This window comes from Protopterus annectens, chromosome 4.part0 (genome assembly GCF_019279795.1).
Source record: "Protopterus annectens isolate FY-2018-M chromosome 4.part0, PAN1.0, whole genome shotgun sequence".
Taxonomy (NCBI): domain Eukaryota; kingdom Metazoa; phylum Chordata; order Ceratodontiformes; family Protopteridae; genus Protopterus; species Protopterus annectens.
In genome coordinates, this window is record NC_056733.1 from 21,923,395 (window position 1) to 21,946,722 (window position 23,328).

Genomic DNA, 23,328 nt, shown 5'->3' on the forward strand with positions numbered 1-23,328 from the left:
CAGCAGACTAATAAATTCAAAACCAAAGCACTAGTTCTTCTAGGACTGTGCTACTTTTAGAAACTACCAGATCTTCATCATTATATAAATACTTTGTAAAAACAGCAGAAGTAAAGCAACAGATAAGGTATACAAACAATGAAAAGAAAAAAACATTCAGGTCTTTAAATGACATCTCAGCATATATATATTTTTGCAGAGTTGAATGATGAGATGATTTGGCAAAATCTAACATACTATTCCTGACCGGACATTACTGTACAGTTTGTACGGCTACTTTTTATAGGCTCTGAAATGATATTCTGCAAGGTTCATTCTCATGTCTTTCATGTTGCGAGCGGTTTTTACTGAATGACCACAGTACCTACTCAAGTAACCCATGTATCACACACAAACAACATGTTTGCTTTTACCGAGTATGAAAATGTTTCTGCAGTAATTATCTTAAGATTCCTTTGCCTTGAAGGATTGCTGTTTTCAGTAGGTTAAATAGCCAAAACTGTCACATACATTTATACAAGCTGGATTGAAAAATACTGCACTAATTCTGTACAAAATCGTTTCATCTGCAGAGTGGCACACCATGATAGATCTTTCATTAGCAGCAAATTTCTAGTTCATTCCAATAACACTGATGTACAAGAAATGTTCCATGAAACATACAGAGTAAATGAGTCTTGAAAGACATTTTTTCTATAAACATAAAATGCACACACACTCTTTTAGTATGCAGTAAAGAAATCAAATGCTAATAAGATGTATTTTTTACACTGATTTTATTGATTTATTGCTTTTTTTAACACACTTTGTTCTGGCTCATTCCCTAAAATTGATTCAGAATTCACAGAAACCCCAAAAGAATGAAACACAATGCCTTGAAATTCTAGACTATTACTGCTCTGGGACTCTTCTCGGATCCAAGTCAAATTATACCAAGCATAAGACAAAATTAATTGTTTTTGCCTCCTCCTTCACTTACTTGCTCACCTTACTGCAACATGATGAAAAAAATGATAATGTGACTTTATAAGTTATACTTCTGTCCTGTACGCTGTATTTAAAGATGTCCCCACATAAGTATTCCATCCCACACAATTGTCACATGAGGAGTCTGGTAAAAGGTAACAGCAATAAGCAATTTCGGAAGCAACAGCTCTTTGAAAACTGGCAAGTAGTTGCCTTCTAATGGGACACAGAGCTGGGCAAAAGCTTTGCATTTTGTACAGCAATAAACTACGCTTCTGTTATCACTGCTAAACTAGTACATCAAACCCAGAAAATGAAAATGCAGCAAGCCCTAAGAGACAGCATCATCATCTTTATTTAAACCCAGAAAGTTTTGGATTTTGATGCATCTCACTTTTGATAAAAGAGTGCATAACGCAAGAGACATAGACTCACATGCTTTGTCAAACACATCTATAACAACCAAGATATGCACACACTAAAACCATACCCCTTGCAAGCCAGTAGCCTGAACTATTACAGCAGCACAATAAATGCTTTTATACTCGCTGAGATGCAAGCATCCTTATTTTCGTAACTTGGTAGCATTCTTTTCTCACTTTTTTAAGACTATGGAAAAAAAGTGCAGAGTGTATATTGGAAAACCCACACTTAGGCATAAATATACTTTCGAGGGTGCCACAAAAAGGAGGAGGGAGGTGGGTTGGTTTCCGTCCTTCAACACAGCAGGCAAACATACAAGCAACAGGAAACAATTCTTCCACTATCAAGGACTTGAAAGGGGATTTTATTAAAGCTGACTTACCTCTTGGAGATAAAGAAATGCTGGGGGGCAGGGGACGGAGTGAGGCAACATTGCTGAATTGGACAGAAGGAGGCAGCCCGAGTTAGCCATAGAGCAAAGCATGTGTTGATGGGACGGTCTGTGCCAACTGTAAAGTGTTCTTCCTCCCTTTTCTCCTGTATTCACTCTGCCTCAGCTTGTCTCTTGCTCTCTCTCTCTTTCTCTGTCTCTCTCTTTCTTTTCCTTCCTCTGCACTTTCCCACCCCCTTATGCTATTTAAGATGTACACATTTACGGAATGCACGCGTGCCCTCTGCTTTTACAACCAAGAAACAATGCTGTTCTATTTACTTTGATGCCATTATAAGCATGCATAGAATGAACATGGGGGGGATTAGTGAATAGATAAGGGGGGGCTAAGTGGGCGGTGGTTGGGAGGTCCCCTGAGTATTCAAACATCAAACAGTGCACTGTATAAAAGGAAGAGAATCGGTAATGACAAGAGAACAGCTGATCCTGCAGTTAACCCTTTCACCTCTAGGTTTCATTTAGAGCTTACACAGAAATGAGCCCCCCCACCCCTACTCCAATCCCACGACTGCCATTTATACTGTTTTCCCATTACAGTACTGTGATGCATCAGTAAGGTCATAGACATTAGAATAATGAACTGGGTAAATATCTATTTTCTTAAGTCTATGCTACTTGCTATAAAAGATCCAGCGATCAGTCAAGTTACATAAAAGGCATTGTTGGTATCGTTATAGTGAGGGGGTGTATGGGATAGAGAACAAAATTTGATATGAGGAAACGGTAGCTGGATTAATATACTGTTCTTCTTAGAAACACTAGAAAAATGCTGCCAATTTCTAACTGTTAATGCCAGACTGGTGGATACTTCTTCGTGAACCTTTTACGCTGATTGCAATGATTTATTTCAACTGATGTCCACAAAGCTCACAGTATGCTGTGACAGCTCATTTACTAGTGTGTCCTGCACTCTAGAATGGGAAGGAGGGTTTTCCCTGCTTTTTCTTATGCTAACACATGCTGTTAAACTTTCACCTAAACAATTAGAAGGACATTCAGAAGGTACCTGACTTGATTCTGTGTCTTTCCATTTCATTAGAAGCCTACTTGTTTCAGCTGAATACTAAATGATCTGATTACAAAGATGGAATGATAACTGTTTTGTGTAAGACAGCATGTATAACAGGCTTGCTAATTCTGTCTCTATATCCATACTAGTTCTACGACCAAAATTGCAGTTGATGGTTAAAGGTACCTACTTTCCATTCACAAATGCACCTGACGATGAGCAAGACATTTTCACATGCCTTTCTAGCCAAACCAAAATAATTAAATAAACCTAAACAATCTTCCAACGCCTCACTCCAGGCAGCTATGCAAATTGATGGAAACTATACTGTTATATCACAGGTGGTACAAAAAGGATATTTTTTTTGCACTTGATTTTCCTTACATTTATGTTTCAGACTGTATTGCAAGCACTTAAATAATGTTCACTTACAAAATATGCTTTAATTGCATAAATGTTCCCACTGACCAGTTGACTTAAAGAATCCAATCATAATTTAAGTATGCCTTCACCAGGTAATAAAATCTTAATTTCAATGTGTTTGCCAAGATATCCTTCCAGATAATTGGAAATCAAGATGAATGCAAGGGAAAGAAAGCTCTTGTTCTTGGGGAATCTCCCTCCCCCCAACAACACGCAATTAATTTTAAGCCTTGATCTTTTTTTTTAAACTGTACCCTGAGGATTCAGTCTATTAGGGTACGCCCGTGATTTGCATATTGAGGCTATACTGATGAAACTCAGCTTTCAGACAAACAGAGCAGTGAAAAGCTGCAATGTGGTCAGCATCGCAATAAACGTGGAAATGGCGTCACCATTTATTTTCACCACCAGTTACAACCACTGACTTAAAATACTCATTCCGTTAATGCTGCTTGCAAATTGTAAACAACTTAAAAAGGTATAACATTAAAGGAAATGTGGAAAATGGGAGATGTTTTAAAGGAGCACTTGCAAGAATGAAAGAGCCGTTGTTCTTTGTAAAGATTCATGCAGTCATATAACATGATAGGCACACTAGAAGCAGCTGTGGCCCAGTACCATACTCCCAAAAGGCTCAGATTTAATTGTTGGACTAAACAAGCAGTTTTACAGAATGTATCACAAGCAAGTTGTAGGCAAATGCAGATGCATGCAAGGAAAGGGACTCAGTTACCTTTACACTTTCAGCTAAGATTTGTCTGGCACCATGTTTTAAACAGTTACATCACACTATCTTCTACCAGTTGTAATTTTCTTTTAAAGCAGCAGCTAAGCTCGCAGACTACCTGTATTGCAGGACAGCAGTAGTATCTTTCATTCACATATTAGGACCTGCTTAATACCCTATATTCTTGACACAATCAGAGCTCAGATGTAAACGATTTCATTCCCTAAGTAAGACAGATGGTAGGCCATGGGGGTAGGGTGGATGGAGTCTTGATTAAGTACGCATTTAACTCTTTCATTAATGCCAGCAGTGGTAATAACTGTTATCTACCTATATCACTACCGTCCCACAAGCAACTACAAAGATGGGAACACTAGCACGTAGGTAGAGAAACTTAACTTAGAAAAATAGTCACATGTCTTTTCCTTGCAGGTTTTTGATTTTTTTTTTCTTTGATTAGCTGCCTATCAACAGGAATATCTGAGCAGGATTCTGGGATGCTCAGACATATTTTTTAAGGGTGCATAAAGGGCCAATTTATTAGTGAAAGGTCACAGAGAATGTAAATGAGGATGGGTGGAGCGGAAAACAGCATACACAATATAGTATGTTAATAGTAACAGTAACAAAAAATGTAATATGATAAAATGGAATTGCATACCAACTCTAAAGCTCTGAAGAATGGGTTATTACTGACACAGGCGTATGAACAATTCTCAAGGGGCACTCTTTACACATTCGGCAATTTTATTTTGTGTATACATTTTCTTCAGTGTTTTCCAATGCAAAACTATCCAAAGCATTGCTGAACAAGTCAAAACGATGTGCTGATGTAAGTGGAAGTGACGTGAGTATACAAATGCATGCACCCATTCATTCATTGTTATTATTACTTATACACTGAGATGCTAAGTGTGCAACTGTTATGTGACGTCTGAGTCACAACTAAATTTACCTGACACCACTTGCTTTACACCCCTTTCATAACCTCACCTGAGTCCTTGTCATTCACTTTCACAGTCAATATTGTTTGAAGGCTAGGATACAGCCTCAGTCATGTATAGAGGAACCTAAGGCAGGGGATGAATCGATAGTCAGAATGACTGAGATAGATGGCGACATGTAGTTATGCATTTAATGTGTGTAGATAGTAAGTCGTTTAGAAGTACGCACACTTATAAATGTAAATAATTAGGAAGCAACATCAGTTACTGCTGCAAACATATGAATGCAGCCACAGAATTCAATGTTTAGTGTTCCATAACTTAAATTCAAGCTTTACATTTAATTTTAATAAGGTTAATTTAATTTTAATTTAAGGTAAAAGTCTAAAGTGCAGTTCATCCATATATGAAATGGAGAGAAACCAACTCCTGAGATCAATCTAACAAAGTACATTCTCAAACAAAGGATTCATCAAATATGGATATAAAAAAGAAGAAAGAAAGATTATCCAATTTGATTAGTAAACTATAGAATGTAAACAGAAATGTGACAACCCATGGTCCTCAGCGAAGAGTAAAATGTGGCAAACATTACAGATAGAATATTACTAAAATACCACTGTCTGAATCCGTTGACAGAACATGATTAATAGGCAGCAAAAACGCCACTCACTAATGCAGCCCGGATAAAGTGAGACTAATCCAGCCGAATAACTACCGTTATTAACAGGAAAACAGTAATAAAACCAGTTGTAATACTATTACACATTTGACAAATCTAAATAAAATAATGCTGTTTTTGCAAAACATAGCTCAAGCTGCAGAATAAGCTTGTGACATTAACATTTTAAAAGTAGCACAAACCTAAGGGGGAATAAATGTTCCCAGATAACTAGAACACAAACAAAAGGGAAAATGATGGGGGCCCGGTGTATAAAAAGAGTTTGCATTCTGTCTGGTCTTTGGTCATAAGAAGAAGTTGGAGAACAGGAAATACAGCACAAATGAGAAGGCCCAGCGCCATTAACATGGTACAGATCTAGACGTGGTAGAATGCAACAAGTACATGCACTGAATGGTTCGAACTGTAAGCCCCAGACACTTCCTTAGTTGCATTTCAGCAGTGTGGCTATTGTCAAGCTCCTGTTAAGAAATCAGTTTATTCTGATGCAACTCTGGTTACACAGTCTATGATAGCTAAAAATGATGACAGAATGGTAACAGGTAGACATGTGGGGAGGAGTTCTCAAGACTTTGACACAAGTAGTCACATTTTTGTGTACTCTGCTTAAATTGTTTGAAATGTTAGCAGTTACTGTGTTTTTCAAGGGTTTATCAAAAGATGAAACTGCCAGTCTATTAGGATCCATACTTTGTAAGAGGAAGCTGAAGTGTCAAAATTTGAAAACTGTATCTCATCAACTGTTTTACAAAATTTTGTTTCTTTCAGCAACCAGTGACTTTAATAGAAAAATTTATACCCTATCAAATAGTAATGGTTCTTGTAGAAATGGTAAGGGAGAATTACCAACATGCTCAGTACACTTATCAAACGGTCAGCATTTCTTTAAACGCTACACTGCTGAAAGTAAAAAAATATATACCTAAATGTCCACTGAACTATATTGGCTCATAATTCCATCCAACATAGCAAATTTCTGAACTGTGGGGGGTTTCTAAATGCTTAAAAGATCCATTCTCACATATTGGTTAAAGAAAATTTTAATGGAAATCCAAAGAGAAGACATTTGTCTTAAAGGGTTGCAAATTATAAAAGCCCTTCAGAATACCAAATTCTTGGAGAGTGACAGAAAAATGATCCCAAGAATGTGTTCATCGTGTCGGTTGGGGTGGAGAGAAGGGTTGTTTAATTTACTTGGCAAGACAAAGTGACAACTCCACCATTACTAGCAGCAGACATTCTTATTTATTGATCATGTTTCTGCTTCTTAGTTTTGATAACATTATTTAAAATAATTGAGTTGAGTGGTGCTTACATACAGTGATTCCCAGCAAGAGTATGTATTTTCTGACATCAGAGTAGCACTGGACAAAATCATATACTTACATCATTAGGAAAAAATAATTAAGGATGAAGGTAGACAGCAGTATGTTGCCTGGGCCATGCAAGATGCCTGATGAAAAATAACATTTACTTTTAAATGCATCTCTGATGCGAAGATGTATTATGCATTCACTTTTGGAAAAGTACAAGGTCAGTACAGAGAAGAAGTAGATATTTTGCATACTGATTGCAAACCCTGTGTAAGCCACTGAACAATACATTAAGTTTTCATTGACAGGCAAAGTCATAGGACTATCATTTTAAAGAAAAAATGTGCTGCTTTCTTCTATTAGTTACAGCATTTGATTTTAGTTTAGATGGATAAAAAAAAGAGAAATAAACATAGCAACTGAAAAGAGTAATGTGATTGTGCAGAACTAATTTTTAGTAAAATAGTAATCCCTGGCAAATAGTATTTTTCTTGCTCCTAATTAACTTTCAGAGGTAGGAATTTTTGGTAGAGAGTGTCTTCCTTCTAACACGCCAACAAGCCCAGAGCCCTACATATCAAAAGAAAGGGTGCTTCATTCAACCAAGTGATACGCAAGTATCTATTTTGCACACTTGGTAGAAATAAAAAGCAGAAGTCATTTCATATAAATTGACTCAATATAGCTCAAGTAACAAAAACAGTGGAAAAAAAGCAGGTGGAGATAAGTACTAGTTCTGCTATGTCTCAATGGACAAATTACCAAGGAAAGCATTTAATGATAGGTGTTCTTAAATGGCTTTAAATGAAAGTACTGGGCATTTTTTTGAAGTGCTACTGAGTACCACATAATTAAAAAATGTAGGTGGTTCAAACGGTACATTTGTTTTTCACGCAGTTTCTTCTCAAGTATGAATTGCAGCTAATGTTAATGTATTCAGAGTATTGAACATCTGTTTTAACTTTGTATTTAATTTCAACTGATTAGCTTTAACAAATGAATTAAACTGAATAGACACTAGATCACTTAAATGTAAGCCATTTGGTAATTTTTAAGTGGATATGGCAATACCATTTAATATTACAAAATATGTAGTGTTCATCCATCCTTAGAGATTGTAAAAGTACTATAAGCAAAGGAGTAAACACTTGTTTGCTTATCATTAAAATTAGTACTGGTACAAATAAAAACATTTTTGTATATCAAAATTCATTCTTAGGCATAATTGGATAAATATGTCAAATGTTTAGTAAGAAACCAAAGACAGAGTGTGCAAATATCTATGTCTGTCTATCTGTCAAAAAATAAAAATCACTTGTGTCACAATAAGCCAAGGCCTGATTCATGGTGTAGCTAATAAAGGAAAGAATACAAAATTGATAAAACTGACACAGTTTATACTTAATGCCAAGTATAAACAGAAAAAATATACTACTATGGGCAAAAGTACAAAGAAATAACTACGACTAACATAGCTACTGCAGGTTAAATCTGAGAAGGACAGCAAAATCAAAATGGAAATAATAGATTTCCAAGTGATTTGCAAAGGGACCTGCAATTAGAGTGAGGCAACACAGGAGAATGGTATGGGGGAAAATAGTTATACAGACAGAAAGATATCTGCAAAATTATGTGCATCAGATAGGCAAAACTATAGACATTAAATAGGCAAAACTATGTATATCAGATTGGCAGCACAGGAGAATGGTATGGGAAAATAGTTATATGTACAGAATGATATCTGCAAAACTATGTATATCAGACAGGCAAAACTATGTACATCAGACAGGCAAAACTATGTACATCAGATAGGCAGCACAAGAGAATAGTATGGGGGAAAATAGTTATACAGACAGAAAGATATCTGCAAAATTATGTGTATCAGATAGGCAAAACTATATACATTAAATAGGCAAAACTATGTATATCAGATTGGCAGCACAGGAGAATGGTATGGGGGAAAATAGTTATACAGACGGAAAGATATCTGCAAAATTATGTGTATCAGACAGGCAAAACTATATACATTAAATAGGCAAAACTATGTATATCAGATTGGCAGCACAGGAGAATGGTATGGGGGAAAATAGTTATACAGACAGAAAGATATCTGCAAAACTATGTGTATCAGATAGGCAAAACTATATACATTAAATAGGCAAAACTATGTATATCAGATTGGCAGCACAGGAGAATGGTATGGGGGAAAATAGTTATACAGACAGAAAGATATCTGCAAAATTATGTGTATCATATAGGCAAAACTATATACATTAAATAGGCAAAACTATGTATATCAGATTGGCAGCACAGGATAATGGTATGGGAAAATAGTTATATGTACAGAAAGATATCTGCAAAACTATGTATATCAGACAGGCAAAACTATGTGCATCAGACAGGCAAAACTATGTACATCAGATAGCCAAAACTATGTATATCAGATTGGCAGCACAGGAGAATGGTATGGGGGAAAATAGTTATACATACAGAAAGATGTCTGCAAAATTATGTATATCAGATAGGCAGTGGATGCAGATAAATACATATTTAACTGTAGGCCATGAAGATGAGGAAGGGGGGGAAGACTGGGTCTGTAGTATATGCTAAACGCTAATAGTAATGGTGAGAGCAGTACTATGACTCACGTATTAATATCAGGTCTGTAGCTCTATGGATCAGGCGGCAGTTTGCAGATATTTAAGTCATTGTGCACTGGGCCTGCTAAAGAATGACACACTGAAGGCACTTGAAAACAGCCAGTAAATGGCAGGGTGCATTACGGTCTGCATCAGAGTGAGAATCACACAAGCTGCACATGTACTCTGAAACTAGAACTGCACGACTCTAGTTCACAACCACCAAGCCTTACTTGGAAACAAGGGACGAGACATGTGCATGTATTAGTAGTGACAGGACATGTCCTTCTTCCCAGAAAAGCACTGCTCACTTGTTTAGAAGCAGGAAACAACATCCAGTTAAGGGAGTAATGGTTTCAACAGACATAACTGCCAACATTGCAGCTAGAATAGTGCACAGATTCCAATAAGCTGTAAGTCTCCTGAATCAGATTAGCAAGGAGTGGTCCACATTAATATACCTTTCTGCCTAATATAAATGGTGCATGAAAGCATTCTTCATTTTGTACCATTTTACCTCAGTATCTGCAGATCCATACTGCCAAAAGGCATGTGCGTGAACTGTCTGCAGGGCAGAACGCAGACTGTAACCCATCGCTACATTTAAGCACAGTTACAGCCTCTTGTGCTCCTTCCAATGGGAATGAAAGGCAAGGAAAAAAAGGAAAGAAGGATGAGAAGTCGGCATGTGAAAAAAACTTTCTGAAGCTTCAAGTTGGACAAAAGGATGGAGTTTTCGATAATGATGACGCAAAACACACAGAACATCCATCAAAAATCAAGAAAAAGGAATATAAAAAGACAATAATAACAAGTATACAGTTCTTATAAGGCAACGTTCCCTCATGAGGCCATAATTATTGCTACACTCAGAAGCATTCTTTCACAGTAACTATCTATTATTCCTTAAAGGATGTGCTTTTTATTTTTACTTTGGGGAAACTGAGAAAGAAAACAGATTTTATTGTGTGTTTTGGAAGCTGCCTCTATTTATATATCTGGGTCTGCTGAATGGGGAGGTGCTTTTTTATTTTAAAATGTAACTGCACTGCCCTACATATATACACAACACAGCATTACAAACTGTGTTATTAACACAGGTAGGGCAGCACAGCAAGGCTGATAAAATACCACTTTTTATATACAAATAGTGTTCCACGTATTATGAAAAGTTGTCAGTGCAAGGGTGCAGGTAGAAGCTTTTAGTAATTTTCTTTAAACCAGATGCAATGAATGTTTCCTGCTAGTTCACTGAGCTGTACCTTTGTTCATGTTGGTTGCTGCAAGGCAGGATTTCTTCTTGTCCCAAGTTATACTAAATCTGGAGCAGATTATCCTAAGAACAAGGGTACACAATTTCCTGCATGGGGTATGGGGGAGGCAAAACCATTGACAAAAAAATACAAGTTTGAAAAGAGTCCGTGAACGTAGTTTTCAATAATATTTTATCTCTGCATCTGCATTTAAAGATGTTGGTTTCAAGATGCTCTAGATGTGTGTAGGGTTAGTACAGAAATGTATTTTGGAGAAAACTGGAATGTTATGATTTATGATCAGAAGTAAAGAAATGTTTACTTACATTCCTTTATATCTGCCAGCTGCCTCCCTACCTCACATAAAATAACTGCTGACCTATTTGTGGTTATTTCACAAATGTAAGTTAACAGCATAATACATGCAATGCATCCCCTCTAAATTATGGATGTCTCTCAGAGGCTGCCCTGTCTCTGGAATATACTCCCCGTACATGTCAAACAGAGCACCTCGCTGACCCTCTTCAAGTGCAACCTTGATGAGTAGATGGGAAACCACAAATTTGTCCCAGGGGTTCCACCTGTCCCTCACTGATAGGGGCGACAGGTGCTGACTGAGGTTTCTTCTTTAGGGATAAACTCTTGTCTTGGCTTGTAATGGCCCCAGGGCCATTAGCCTAGAAACCTCAAAATATCCTATGTTCCTATGTCTGTTTTTGCAAAGGATACTTTTTTTGAATGTTGACTGCTACAATATCTAACAGAAGTCACTACCGAAGAACTTGAAATTTAACCAGGTACAGTGACATCCACCAGGGACAATATCTTAAAAAGGATCAAGGGGAACAGAGTCAGAGTGGCTGGTCACCAGCTAGAGGGCATGAAAAGGTGAGGGGGGCACAAAGTGCACCTTTAAAAACAATGAGCTCTTTGCTTAGTCTTTAAATATTTGGGTAGTTTCATACCTGTACTCTACATGGACAACCATATCCAATACTTAGGAGCAGCAAACCATTTCTAGTCCTTTCTTGTCCTGGGATTCTGCAGTAGCTGTGGAATGATGGTCCTGAATTCCCTGTGTGGGTTATACTCATGGAAATGTAGCCATTTCATAAAAGGATTGTTATAGATGCTGAAGGCAGTTACATGCTCTAATTAAGCTATTTGTAAATGCAGACTTTGCCTGGGACAGCAAGACAAAATGCTGCCCCGATGTCCAGTCTAGCAAGCTTGTGGTAATAACAGGATGTGTTTCCATCCTGTGTTGCTAAAGGGGTTGCTGTGACAAGCCCCACATCAGTACTAGAAGAAAAGTACTAATTAGCTACTCATATTTTAAGGGGGAGCTAAATCATTCTTGGATCTCTACTGTAGCCTATGTCACTTATCTGCCTGTATAATTGCTTACAGTTTATGCATTTATCTATGCATGCTACCATTTTTTGTTGAATGTTTTTGTTAGTTGCAGATCATTATACGAGAGTAACAGTAATGTTCAGTGCTGTAGATTACAAACTCAAAGCCACCTGAGGCAGTTTTAAGAGTTTGCTGAAAGACAAACACAGTTCAGAGACTCTAGCCTTAATTCAAGCATTTACAGACTTCTTAATAAGCTCTACTCTTCCAGCACATTTCACATATATAATGCATGGTGCTAATCCCCCCCCCCAAAAAAAAAAATAAGATGAAAAAGAAGGGAGACAGACCAGTAGAGAGAGAGAGAGATTCCTGTGCAACTGTTGGGAGAACTTTCATCAATGTAGAGATGGAAGCAATCCATCTGATTTTATGTGTTCCAACAGATTCACAGCTGTCACATTAAGAACTCCATGATTGCTAATACTTAAGACCTGAGTCTCTGGATCACCACATAATTATCAGCAGGGTCAAAAAGGGAACAAGTCTTTGTTGCATTTCCATCACAATTTTTTTCTGAGAATGAGGTTTGTGATTCTAGCACAGAATCCATTCCTCCTGCTGTGTGAAAAGTGCTTGCTGAATTCAGAATACATTCAATCGCACTTAAACTTATATCTTAAATAGCATGGGGAAATGTAGGTACTTAACTTTAGTTTTAAAGGGCCTCGCATGCTGCTTAAATGGAGTGCACAATACAGAACTGATTTTAGAGTTTCTTAGCCAAAACAGGTAAGTAATGAGTTGTTTCTGTATATACATCAAGGGCAAGCTTTGTTTATGCATTCATTCATTCTTTTAGAATTACACATACTAAATGATGTAGTGTCAAGAAGGTCATTTTCTTAATTGGGTGTTTTGAAATGGTGTCTACAGGAAGTTATTATAAGTTTATTAATTTCCATGTGATTGGCATGGTTACACTTTAATAAGGAAATACTGCTGCCAGAAGTCCACAGTGTCCCTGCTGCTACTTTTGAATATGGTTATATTGTACTACTTTTATTTTAATTTAGATATATACTGGAAAATATTTTTTTCCTCGAAGTCAGTACTGTTCGACATCTCCATCAGCTATTCAATTCACTGCCCCCTTAAACCAGCAATGGCAAAGAGCTATTAAGTTAGACCAGAAGCACCCACAGCCTATGTTTCATCTCCTTCAGGAATCAGCTGTGTGACAAAGCCCTTGCCTATGCCCAGGAAATGAAGTCAGCCCATCAATGTCAGAGGTGTTTCAGGGCCTGCAAAGGCAAATACGCAAAAAGGAAAGAATTTAACAGATTAGAGCAGTTAAATGCAAAGAAAAGAAGAATATGTATCTGCCGTCAACCCTTAAAGTAGAAGGACTCCCTGCAAACCAATGTTTCAGAATGCACTTGCTGCATTTTTTTATTTCATTCATTGCTTTTAATTTGCTTTACTTGTTATTTTGCTGATTCTTTTCAATTCAGTAACTGATTCTAAGTTGAAGAGCATGCTGGTTAAACATTAACAAAGGATTTATAGGAATCCTATAGGGCAATTATAGGTTTGTAATGAATTCTTTAACATTTCACCATGCAGACATAATTGAAAGCCAGACCCACATGCGGCAAAAGCATTGTTTCTTTGGGGGATTTTATTTTGTCTTCTGCATGTAGTTAAATGCCAGAGACAGCCTTGTCAATACATATATACACTCAAATGCACACGTAACACCAGGAATTCAGTTTGTCATCTCTCTGGATAAAATCTGAACATCTATCAATATTATAGCACTAAATAAATTGTACCGTAAAAAAATCTCACACTTGCAAAAATTCTAAGCATCACATCTGTGAAATTTTAATATGTGCTTAACACAGCACTGAACTTCTTGATTATAATTTATACAAAAACAGATGACAGTTGTGTGCTTGTGTTGTTATGTCATGAGTAAATACATGCAAGGAAGGCAAGGCAAATTTAACATTCTGGGTTACTTTTAATACCAATAACCAACAAAGAAACAAATAACTGGAACAGGAAAAACAAAAAACTTGGAACCTAATAAAACTATACAGTACTTAATCTCTGAGAGTTCTTATTTGTAACGTTTCTGCCTCCCTGAACATGAATCTCTTTTTCTTTACTAATTACATTTTTTCACACCATAATCTTTGAAGCTTATTTAGTGCATGTCTACAAAGAGAAGTGGATTAGGAGGCAAACTCTAACAAGGTACCTTTTAGGAGTCTGCAAACAGGAACATACTCCATTCTCACTAGTATAGTAATGCACATTGCAAGGAAAGATTTTAGTTTTGAAAGCCACACTATAAAAATTTGCGACAGTAGACCTGCAAAGTTGAAAGAAGGTAAATAAGTGATGACCGAGGTACATTAATTTTATATGATCTACAGACACATGACGTGCTTACATAAAGTTAGAAGACAAATTCATCATCCTCTGAACTTGGTCTCTTAGAGGGGCTTCCTTCCTCGTATCTTACTTTATGTGGTAGCCTTATATTCTCTCACATACCATACACAACAACTAAGTTGCGTATAGTATGTGAGAGAATAAACAACGCTAAGCTTGTAGGTACCTGCTTACCTTGGAGCTTTTCTCCCTGGGTCTCCGCTGAAAATGGACATGAATCCAGTCGGACTATCCCAGTCAACAAATGTAAAATAAATAAATAAATTGTACTGCCTTGCATTTAGTGCTGGGATTGTCTGATGTGCTCATACGAAGGTGTTTGCAGAGCCTGTAAATATTACTATTGTGGGAGTTACATAGTCAGTAGACCATCAGTTACTTTCCTAGGTGTCATCTAGAGATATGGTCACATGACCGCACAGAGGAAACTTAAGAGAAAAGTAAGTTATAGAACAAATAATTGTATCTGACTACCATATGGGAAAGAGGTTCCTATCCAAAGCCATCGTGAACTGAAATCCCATTAAAATGTATGTTTCAGATCCTGATTTTCTCAGTTCCTTTCCTAATAATGTTTAACATTTCTCAATATATTACACATCATTTCCCCTAAAACACTCTAGTAGAACAAAGCATGACATTTAAACCCACACGAGATTACAGCACTTAGAATTACCAATTCCATATCCATAGTGTTACAGAAAATAAGTGCTGACAGTCTCTGTTGCAAAGACGCTCATCATATGTCAGATGCATAAATGCAGTCTAAGCCACTCTTTTACTTCCTCTACAAGTTTTAAGTATCACATGAAAAGCTAAAATGGAACGCATATTATTTCTGGAAAATATACTTAAAGGACTCTGCTGCTTACATTTCTGCTGTGCGTTTTTACTCAGTGGTACAACACACTTTCTTGTTCCTGCTTTCTTTAATTATGTACTGAAAAATCAACTGTTTTCGCTTTATATGCCGGCTCAGAAGTTGCTCTACCATTTATTATCTGTTCTTTTCCCGATCTTGAAACAGATTTAAAATCGCATTTGCATATTGTCAACTCGTATGACAGAGCTTATTCTGTCCTACATGCTGTACTTTGCTGTGAGCTTACAACTCACAGATGAGGATAAAAGGTTACTTTTTTTGTTTTTACAAAATTTCCTTTTGTATGAGTTTATGCCAACTCAGAGAAATTATACATAATGATTAGGGGTGTAAGTGCAGACCCCTCACAATTGAGAGGGGCAGGGCACAACTCCCTTCAAGAATGTTTTTTTTTTAGTGTGTTGCTTTGCTTTTTATGTGATGTTATGTTGACGGGTTGCTTTACGTCTCCATAATATAATTATGATGTCTTGTATCTCATTTAATGAAGACTCACCGTTTCATCACAGACACAGTGCAGAATTTTTCCTACAACTATCTCAGGCACATTTATTCATAACATCATAGGCTCACTAGCATGTCTCTGAATCTCACACTTGCCAATTCTAGCTCTGTCATCCTGGATGGTAGAAGTATTCTCACTAGCAGCCCATGTATCATGTTGGCAGAGGTACGCTCACTCTCACAAGTGGACAAACACACACACACACACACACACACACACACACACACACACACACACACACACACACACACACACACTAACACTCTTGATGCCTTGCCAAACCTGCTTAATGGCCACTGATCACTCAGACAGACACACATTCACAAACACACACACACACACACACACACACACACACACACACACACACACACACACACACACACACACACACACACACACACTCTTGATGCCTTGCCTAATCTCCTTAATTACCGCTGATCACTCCGTCAGACACACACTCACAATCTTACACACACACACACACACACACGCATACATTAACACTCTTGATGCCTTGCCTAACCTGCTTAATGACCACTGATCACTCAGGCAAACACACACTCACAATCTTACACACACACACACACACACACACACACACACACACACACACACACACACTAATACTCTTGATACCTTGCCTAATCTCCTTAATGACCACTGATCACTCCGTCAGACACACACTCAGAATCTTACACACACACACACACACACACACACACACACACACACACACACACACACACACACACACACACACACACACACACACTCCTTATTCCACATCTCTGCTGTACACAGTAAGTATTCCCATAAAAGTGGATGGGCGACTGCCTTGTTTTTACAGCAGTCACTATTTATATTATTTAACTGCTCGGCAGTGTCAGTCATGAGCTGCTGCCATTTCCAGGAGAGTACATGGCTAATAAGCCACTCCCCGACTGCCACATTATCATAAGGCTCTATACATGAGAAGGCCTCTGCATTAAGGCCCCTGTTAGCACAAAACCTCATTTGTAGGGGGGGTCTAGAATTAAAAGTGCTTACCATGAAAGGGAAAATGACTGTGTTATGTATTTTCCCCTTGCAGTGAGCCTTACTGAATCCCAACCCTGTCTTAGATGCTATAAGAGTATACTTTCCCACATGAAATGTATGTTTACCAAATTATATCATGAACCAGTATTATCAAAATGGGGTGGTAGATGTAGTTTGGCATCTGGATTATTTAACTTGAAGGGATTTACTAGTAATATTTGGTAAGAAGTATTATACTGGCAGCACTGTCTCTTCTCAAAGAGGGCCCCCTAACCATCAGTGGAGGGTAAACAATAGTCACAATAATATTTTGAAATGTGATTACATTTCCTTCCAAAAAAGTTTATATATATATATATATATATATATATATACATACACACACACACACACACACACACACACACACACACACACACACACACACACACACACACACACACATATGGGTTTACTACCATTAACCAAAACTACACTTACCCAAAATCCAAAAGCCAGAGACGACTCCATTGAAACGTTAATAAACCGAAGCAATGAACCAGCGGTAATTTTAAGAGGGAAACTATCCACTTGCCCACCAGGGTGAACTTTGCCATTTTCCCCAGTATAGCATAATCTCAGAGTTGGTATATTTAGTTGGAGGGCGAACCTCAATATTTTCCGAAAAAAAAGATATCAGAACTTGTTACTTTTAGCTACTCTGATAGTCTAAAAGCCCTGTTCCTCTACTCAGTGACACACAGACTTCTGTCATGTGATCTCTACTTAGCCTTCTGTGCTATGAACAGCCCAACACTCTTTGAACTCTTTCACCTAAATGTAATCAGTGGTAAAGCAAACACCCTCTCTAAAGAGCAAAACCTACATCAACAATAACAGATGGTGTTACAGGTAGCTAACCCAGTATACTCCCTATATCTGTAATAGGTTGCCACTACATATCAAGCAGAGTATTCCTGTAGCAACTCTAAAAAAAAAAAAAAAAAAGACAGTCTGGAAGACTGGATGGGTGTTCACAAATGTTTCCTCAGATATATGGAGAATATCTACTTAACAGTGGTCACTGTTAGACACTCACAGTACAGGATGACGTGGCTGAGCTTTACAGGGGTCTCCTTGGCAGTAAACTTAGTAAGAACCTATCATCCTGCACAGTAGTCCACACGTTTATCATCGATTCATATATCTGATTACAGTGAAGTAGCTTAGTAGAATTTACTGGCAGTGTACTTTTTCTTTTCCCACTGATGAGATGGGTGAAAGCGCTTAGTGTTTTGGAATTATAACGTTTTGTAACTTGCCTAAGTTTAAGTTTTTAGTTATATTAATAAACAGTCGTACCAGACAAGTCGACTGCCTTGGTTTCTTCATAGTTTTATCCGTTGTATGTTCGTTATTTTACTTTTTCTTTTCTGACTATTTGTTTCATAAAAATGCCACTGATATTCCAGTAGGAGGCTTGGGGGGCAATAAAGAGGAACATTAGAAGTGAGATGGTTGCCTTGAAGGAGGCATAAGCAGTCAAACATACAAAACAAATTTCAAATGATATCTGTATAGCCTTTTGAAAGAATGGAGGTTAAACCAGTTATGTTTTGTTGAATTATTGCCCTTACAATAATAAGTATACTGACATTTTATAACATCTATCATTTATACAAATTTTCCTCTATGAATAATTTCATTGTATTCTGCCTAAACACTGATTCTCTTTGAAATATGTTCTACAGGTTCTTAGCTTTTCAATAACTCAGCGTTATAGAATTTGCTTTGTACAATGGTTTTACACAATGATTGCGCTACTGGCAATTTATTGTAAATGATTAACCAGCATTATATTTTCATGTACAGTTGATTTATTCACTGACAATATTTAATTGTCTACGTTAATTCAACATTTCATTATCATATTTTCTGCTTTTTGGTCTTTGTCATGCTGGCTCAGAAAGGGTCCTTGATCCATCTGCTTGACCAGTTAACAAAATAAAATAACATAAATCAAACAAACAAGCAAACAAACAAGCAAAGAACTTGCAGCCTTTTTGAACATGCGTTTCAGTTTTGTGTAGTAAAGGGTACCTGGTGTATCATATTAGAGGACAGTGAGGTGTGGATAAGGAACTAGCAAACTGCTGTAGACAGTACCAGTAAGACTGTGGTCAGGTAAAGACAGGTGGCAGCTGCAAAGACATCTGCAAAGAGATTTTTTGAGGATGGTTAATAAGGCTTTTAGTGGTAATGGGTAAAAGAGATGTTATTTTTCCCACTCAGGTACTGTGGTTGATTGAACTGCAGATCTGAAAATGACCAATAAGATGAATGAGAAAGAGAAAACACCGGTCCAAGGTAATACGTGATCTACAGAAACAGCAACCACATATCTGGTGGAAGTAAAATGCTTAATAGAACCCTTTCAACTATAATAATAATAATAAGATAAGCATCAGACTGTGGCAGTAGAATAAAGAAATATGTTCTGAGTGAAAGTTACAATCTGGATACAATGTACTCCTAGCCCATTATCTGATCATAAATACAAGCACATTTCAAAGCCTAGGAAAATGCAACTGCTATGTCTGTGCTCATATAACTTAACCTCTTTAATCCCTTCTTCTGTCTACATACCTTGTTCTGACTCTGCTTTTAACTGTGATTCTTTCAGCATGCCAACACTGATTTCCACTGTATATAATGTATGCATATACTGTACAGTCAGTCACTCTGCATAGAATGTCTTCTATTGTCTTTATATCATCCTGCCAGCTATATATTCCCTTTATATATAACACATGTATATATTGCATTTTGTCATTCACTCTGTATATAATATCATGTAACTAGTGTGTTTTACCTGGCAGAGACTGAAATGGGTCCAATGGGATCGTGCTCTACCCCAGTTAATAAATTAAAAGTATAATAAAATAAATAGTCAGTAAAAGGATATTGGGGCCATGCTGCTAAAAACACCAGTTTTCTTCATAAATGGAGCTGGTGCAAATTGCTTAGGTAGGAGATTTTTTGAAATGTTTCAAGATCACAAAGTGTCTTAAAATATTTTGGTTGAAATAGTACAATAAGACATTTACTACTGACTAGAAGATATTTAAAATGAACTTGTTTTCTGCTGCTAGAATTATGTGAATGTTAGAGCTCTTATTACCATAGCTGAATGAGAAAATGTAAAAGGCACTCTGGCCCAGTCAGAAACAATTCTGTTATGGCCAGAACCAGTGTTAGGCATGCAGGGATTCAGGTGGACCAACACAGAAGTGCCCTTCTTACGTTCTAGGAAGACACATTGTCACTGTGCCAGGTACAATATTTTTAAAGAAAACAAGAGACTTAGGGTTCCACTCTGGGGCCTTTTTTACTTACTCCAGTACTTGGGTTTCCATTTTCAGAATGTAGATATTAATCAGTTATTTTGTCTGCATTAATAAACTCAGTGCTGCTGGGTTCAAGTAATATCATGCATAAGTGAGTAAATAAGTCACAGTCAGGCTTAACTGCTGTTCAAAACTAGAAAGTATAAAAATATTCCTTCATTTGTAGTATCTTATAAAGCATTACTTAATTTTTGCTTATAGTTAACTGTTTCTAGAATTAACTGAGCAAAATAATAATCATTTAATTTACTGCCCAAGGGAATAACCAATGGTTAAGAAATTACTACCAGAAAGTCTGAGTATCCCCTGTCTCCCAATGTGGAATTGCTCAATTCTTCCTTCGAAATAAAATGTTTTTACTTTTTTTCTGTCAAAAATGTAATTTTTTTGAGTATTGTATGGTCTATTAATAATATACCGTGGCATTACTGTTACTTGCATTTTGCGATAATGTAATGTACTTGTTGTGTAGTTAATGTTTCAGTTCTGAAACAACAGTAGAGCACAATGCCCATAAGACGTGGTTCAGGAAGGCAAAACAGTATATATTATGTCAGGTTCCTTTTGTGTTTCAGTTCAGGAACAGTGCTGTTAAATTTTGGGAAGGGTTACAAACAGAAAAAATCTCAACCAAGGTAGCCAACACATCCAACTTCTGACCCTGGCAGACAAGATGTATGCGTGTTATATATCAGTAGACCATATCTTCAGTATTTATTTAACTATAGAGTGGTCATCTGTGCTGTTAGCAGAGATTTTCAATAAGCCCTATTATCACTACCTAGGATCCCGATTTCTGTTTAATGCAATGTGCTCACCAGTGTTATATTTTGTCATTTTATTCATCTATCCGTATGTTTGCTAACAGTTGTATAGCTAACCATTCTTCATAAGATAGCCATGATGGGCACAACTCTGCTCTTATACTTGCTTCACACTGGGGTGTGGCTCGTCACTGGGTAGTGCACAGCTTTAAGCTGCATAGGTCCATTATGGATGCACTGCATAACCCAAGCCATTTAATGCTGCAGTTAAGGCAAGTATATTTATAGCACTTTGCTGTTAGTTGTCCTCATTACAATGATATGCTATGCACTATGATTTACATGCAATAACCTTTCTGAATCCTGCACTATGAGTATTTTTTTTTTTGGCTGCTGCCACTGACCTCAGTCCACGTACTTGCTTCTACATTGTAGATCTACACAAGTTCTGTACAGTCAACTCCTTGGTGTGGCCTATACATTCTGAGTCTTCTTACCAGGAAAGCTCCAGAGAATGAAGTCTACTTTTTCCATACAAAGGTCAGACAGGGTTAGAGATTTGCCATGAAACTGGAGGAAGATGGGGCAGGCAGGGATCACAATACTGAGGCTCATGGCATTTTTTTCTTTAGTCTAAAATAACACCCCTATGTGCTGACAATGTTGCCATGCTGGGTAGGCAGTGGGGAGTAACTTGAGCATGTGTCCCGCTTCCAGGCCCTTAGGTGACGGTGCTTTCTTTGTCATCCATCATGCTGCACTCAGCCTCATCTGACTGAGCTCTGGGCTTCAGCAGAGATCTAGAAGAAAAACATCTGTCAAGATCCACCCCTACCAGAACAGGTAAGCCTGTCTGCTCTGCCAGCATGTTAGACACCTCACCTGCTAACTGAAATCATGGTTCACCTCCGTTGTAGCCAGGGCTTTATCTCTCTATTCTACCAGGCTGGCATTACTCTAAAAATGTTGAGGGCAATGCAGTCTCCATGCATCAAGGAATTTGGAGCATCATGAGTGTCTATGAATCTTGCTGAAAATTATTAAAAGAAACAAATAAAATCATATTAATAGGTGGGCCAAATGGATTGCAGAATTGGTCTAACAATTTTTAGCTGGGTAGAAACAAGGAGTAGTGTTTTCTGTGGGAATTTTTATGGGATAATTGAAATGTGTTTTATGTTTTGAGAAGAAAGCCCCACAAAGGCAGAGTGATGTATTGCAGTCTGCGCTACATGTAACAAAAATATTAGAAAAGCTAATAAGATGATGATACACGCCTTGTGTAGTAGGAAATGGCACCTTCAGGAGTACTGTAAATTAGTGGTAGTGGATTATGCTACATGATACCCTGAGGCAGTGACTTTGTCTTCCATTGAGGCAGAGAAGATGGCAAATGTTTTGTTAGAGATTTTCAGCAGGGTAGGTTTCCCAAAAGAAATACTGACTGACCGAGGTATCAATTTCATGTCAGACCTGCTGGCTTGTTTGTGGAAGCCCTGTGGGGTGAAGCACATGAAGACCACCCCCTATCATCCCCAGACTAATGGTCTTGTTGAGAGGTTAAACTCTACAATCAAGTCCATGCTATGGGCATTTGCAAATCAGTTTAAGAGGGAGTGGGACAAATATTTGCCCCACCTGTTGTTTGCTTGCAGAGAGGTTCCCAGGAATCCACAGGTTTTTCACCCTTTGAGTTGCTGTATGGGCATAGAGTGAGAGGACCTCTAGATTTAATTTGAGATGAGTGGGAAGGTGAGTGTGAGTCCCACAAGGAGTCTGTTCTGGCATATGTCCTAACCCTCAGGATAAGGCTCAGGAAACTCATGGGCTTGGCCCAGGAGAACCTGGCAGAAGCCCAACAACAGAAAAGGTGTGGTATGACAGGAATGCTCGAGCTAGAGAATATGCTGTGGGGCATCAGGTAATGGTTCTCATTCCTGTCAGACACAACAAGCTACAAGCAGATTGGGAGGGACCCTACAAGGTGGTAAGAAAGGTAAGTGATGTTAATTACATGGTGGATGTGCTAGGCAGACAGCAGGGGCACAAATTGTACCATGGTAACATGATGAAACCTTACAATGATAGGGAGGCCCTTGT

At 37.7% G+C, this 23,328-nt stretch overlaps 1 protein-coding gene across 5 annotated transcripts in view; it reads right to left on the reverse strand.

The window, feature by feature from the left end:
• Positions 1 to 23,328, reverse strand: part of RBFOX3 (RNA binding fox-1 homolog 3) — a 3,506,422-nt gene that overhangs the window by 1,161,829 nt on the left and 2,321,265 nt on the right. For 3 of the 5 annotated variants that reach the window (XM_044068065.1, XM_044068063.1, XM_044068062.1), the window contains exon 1: positions 1,772 to 2,061. The exons of the other annotated variants lie outside the window; for them this stretch is intronic. In XM_044068065.1, the coding sequence (XP_043924000.1) occupies positions 1,772 to 1,873 (102 nt within the window). In that variant the 5' untranslated portion in view covers positions 1,874 to 2,061. Of the gene's footprint in view, positions 1 to 1,771; positions 2,062 to 23,328 lie in introns of those variants that run through there. 5 annotated transcript variants of the gene reach the window in all.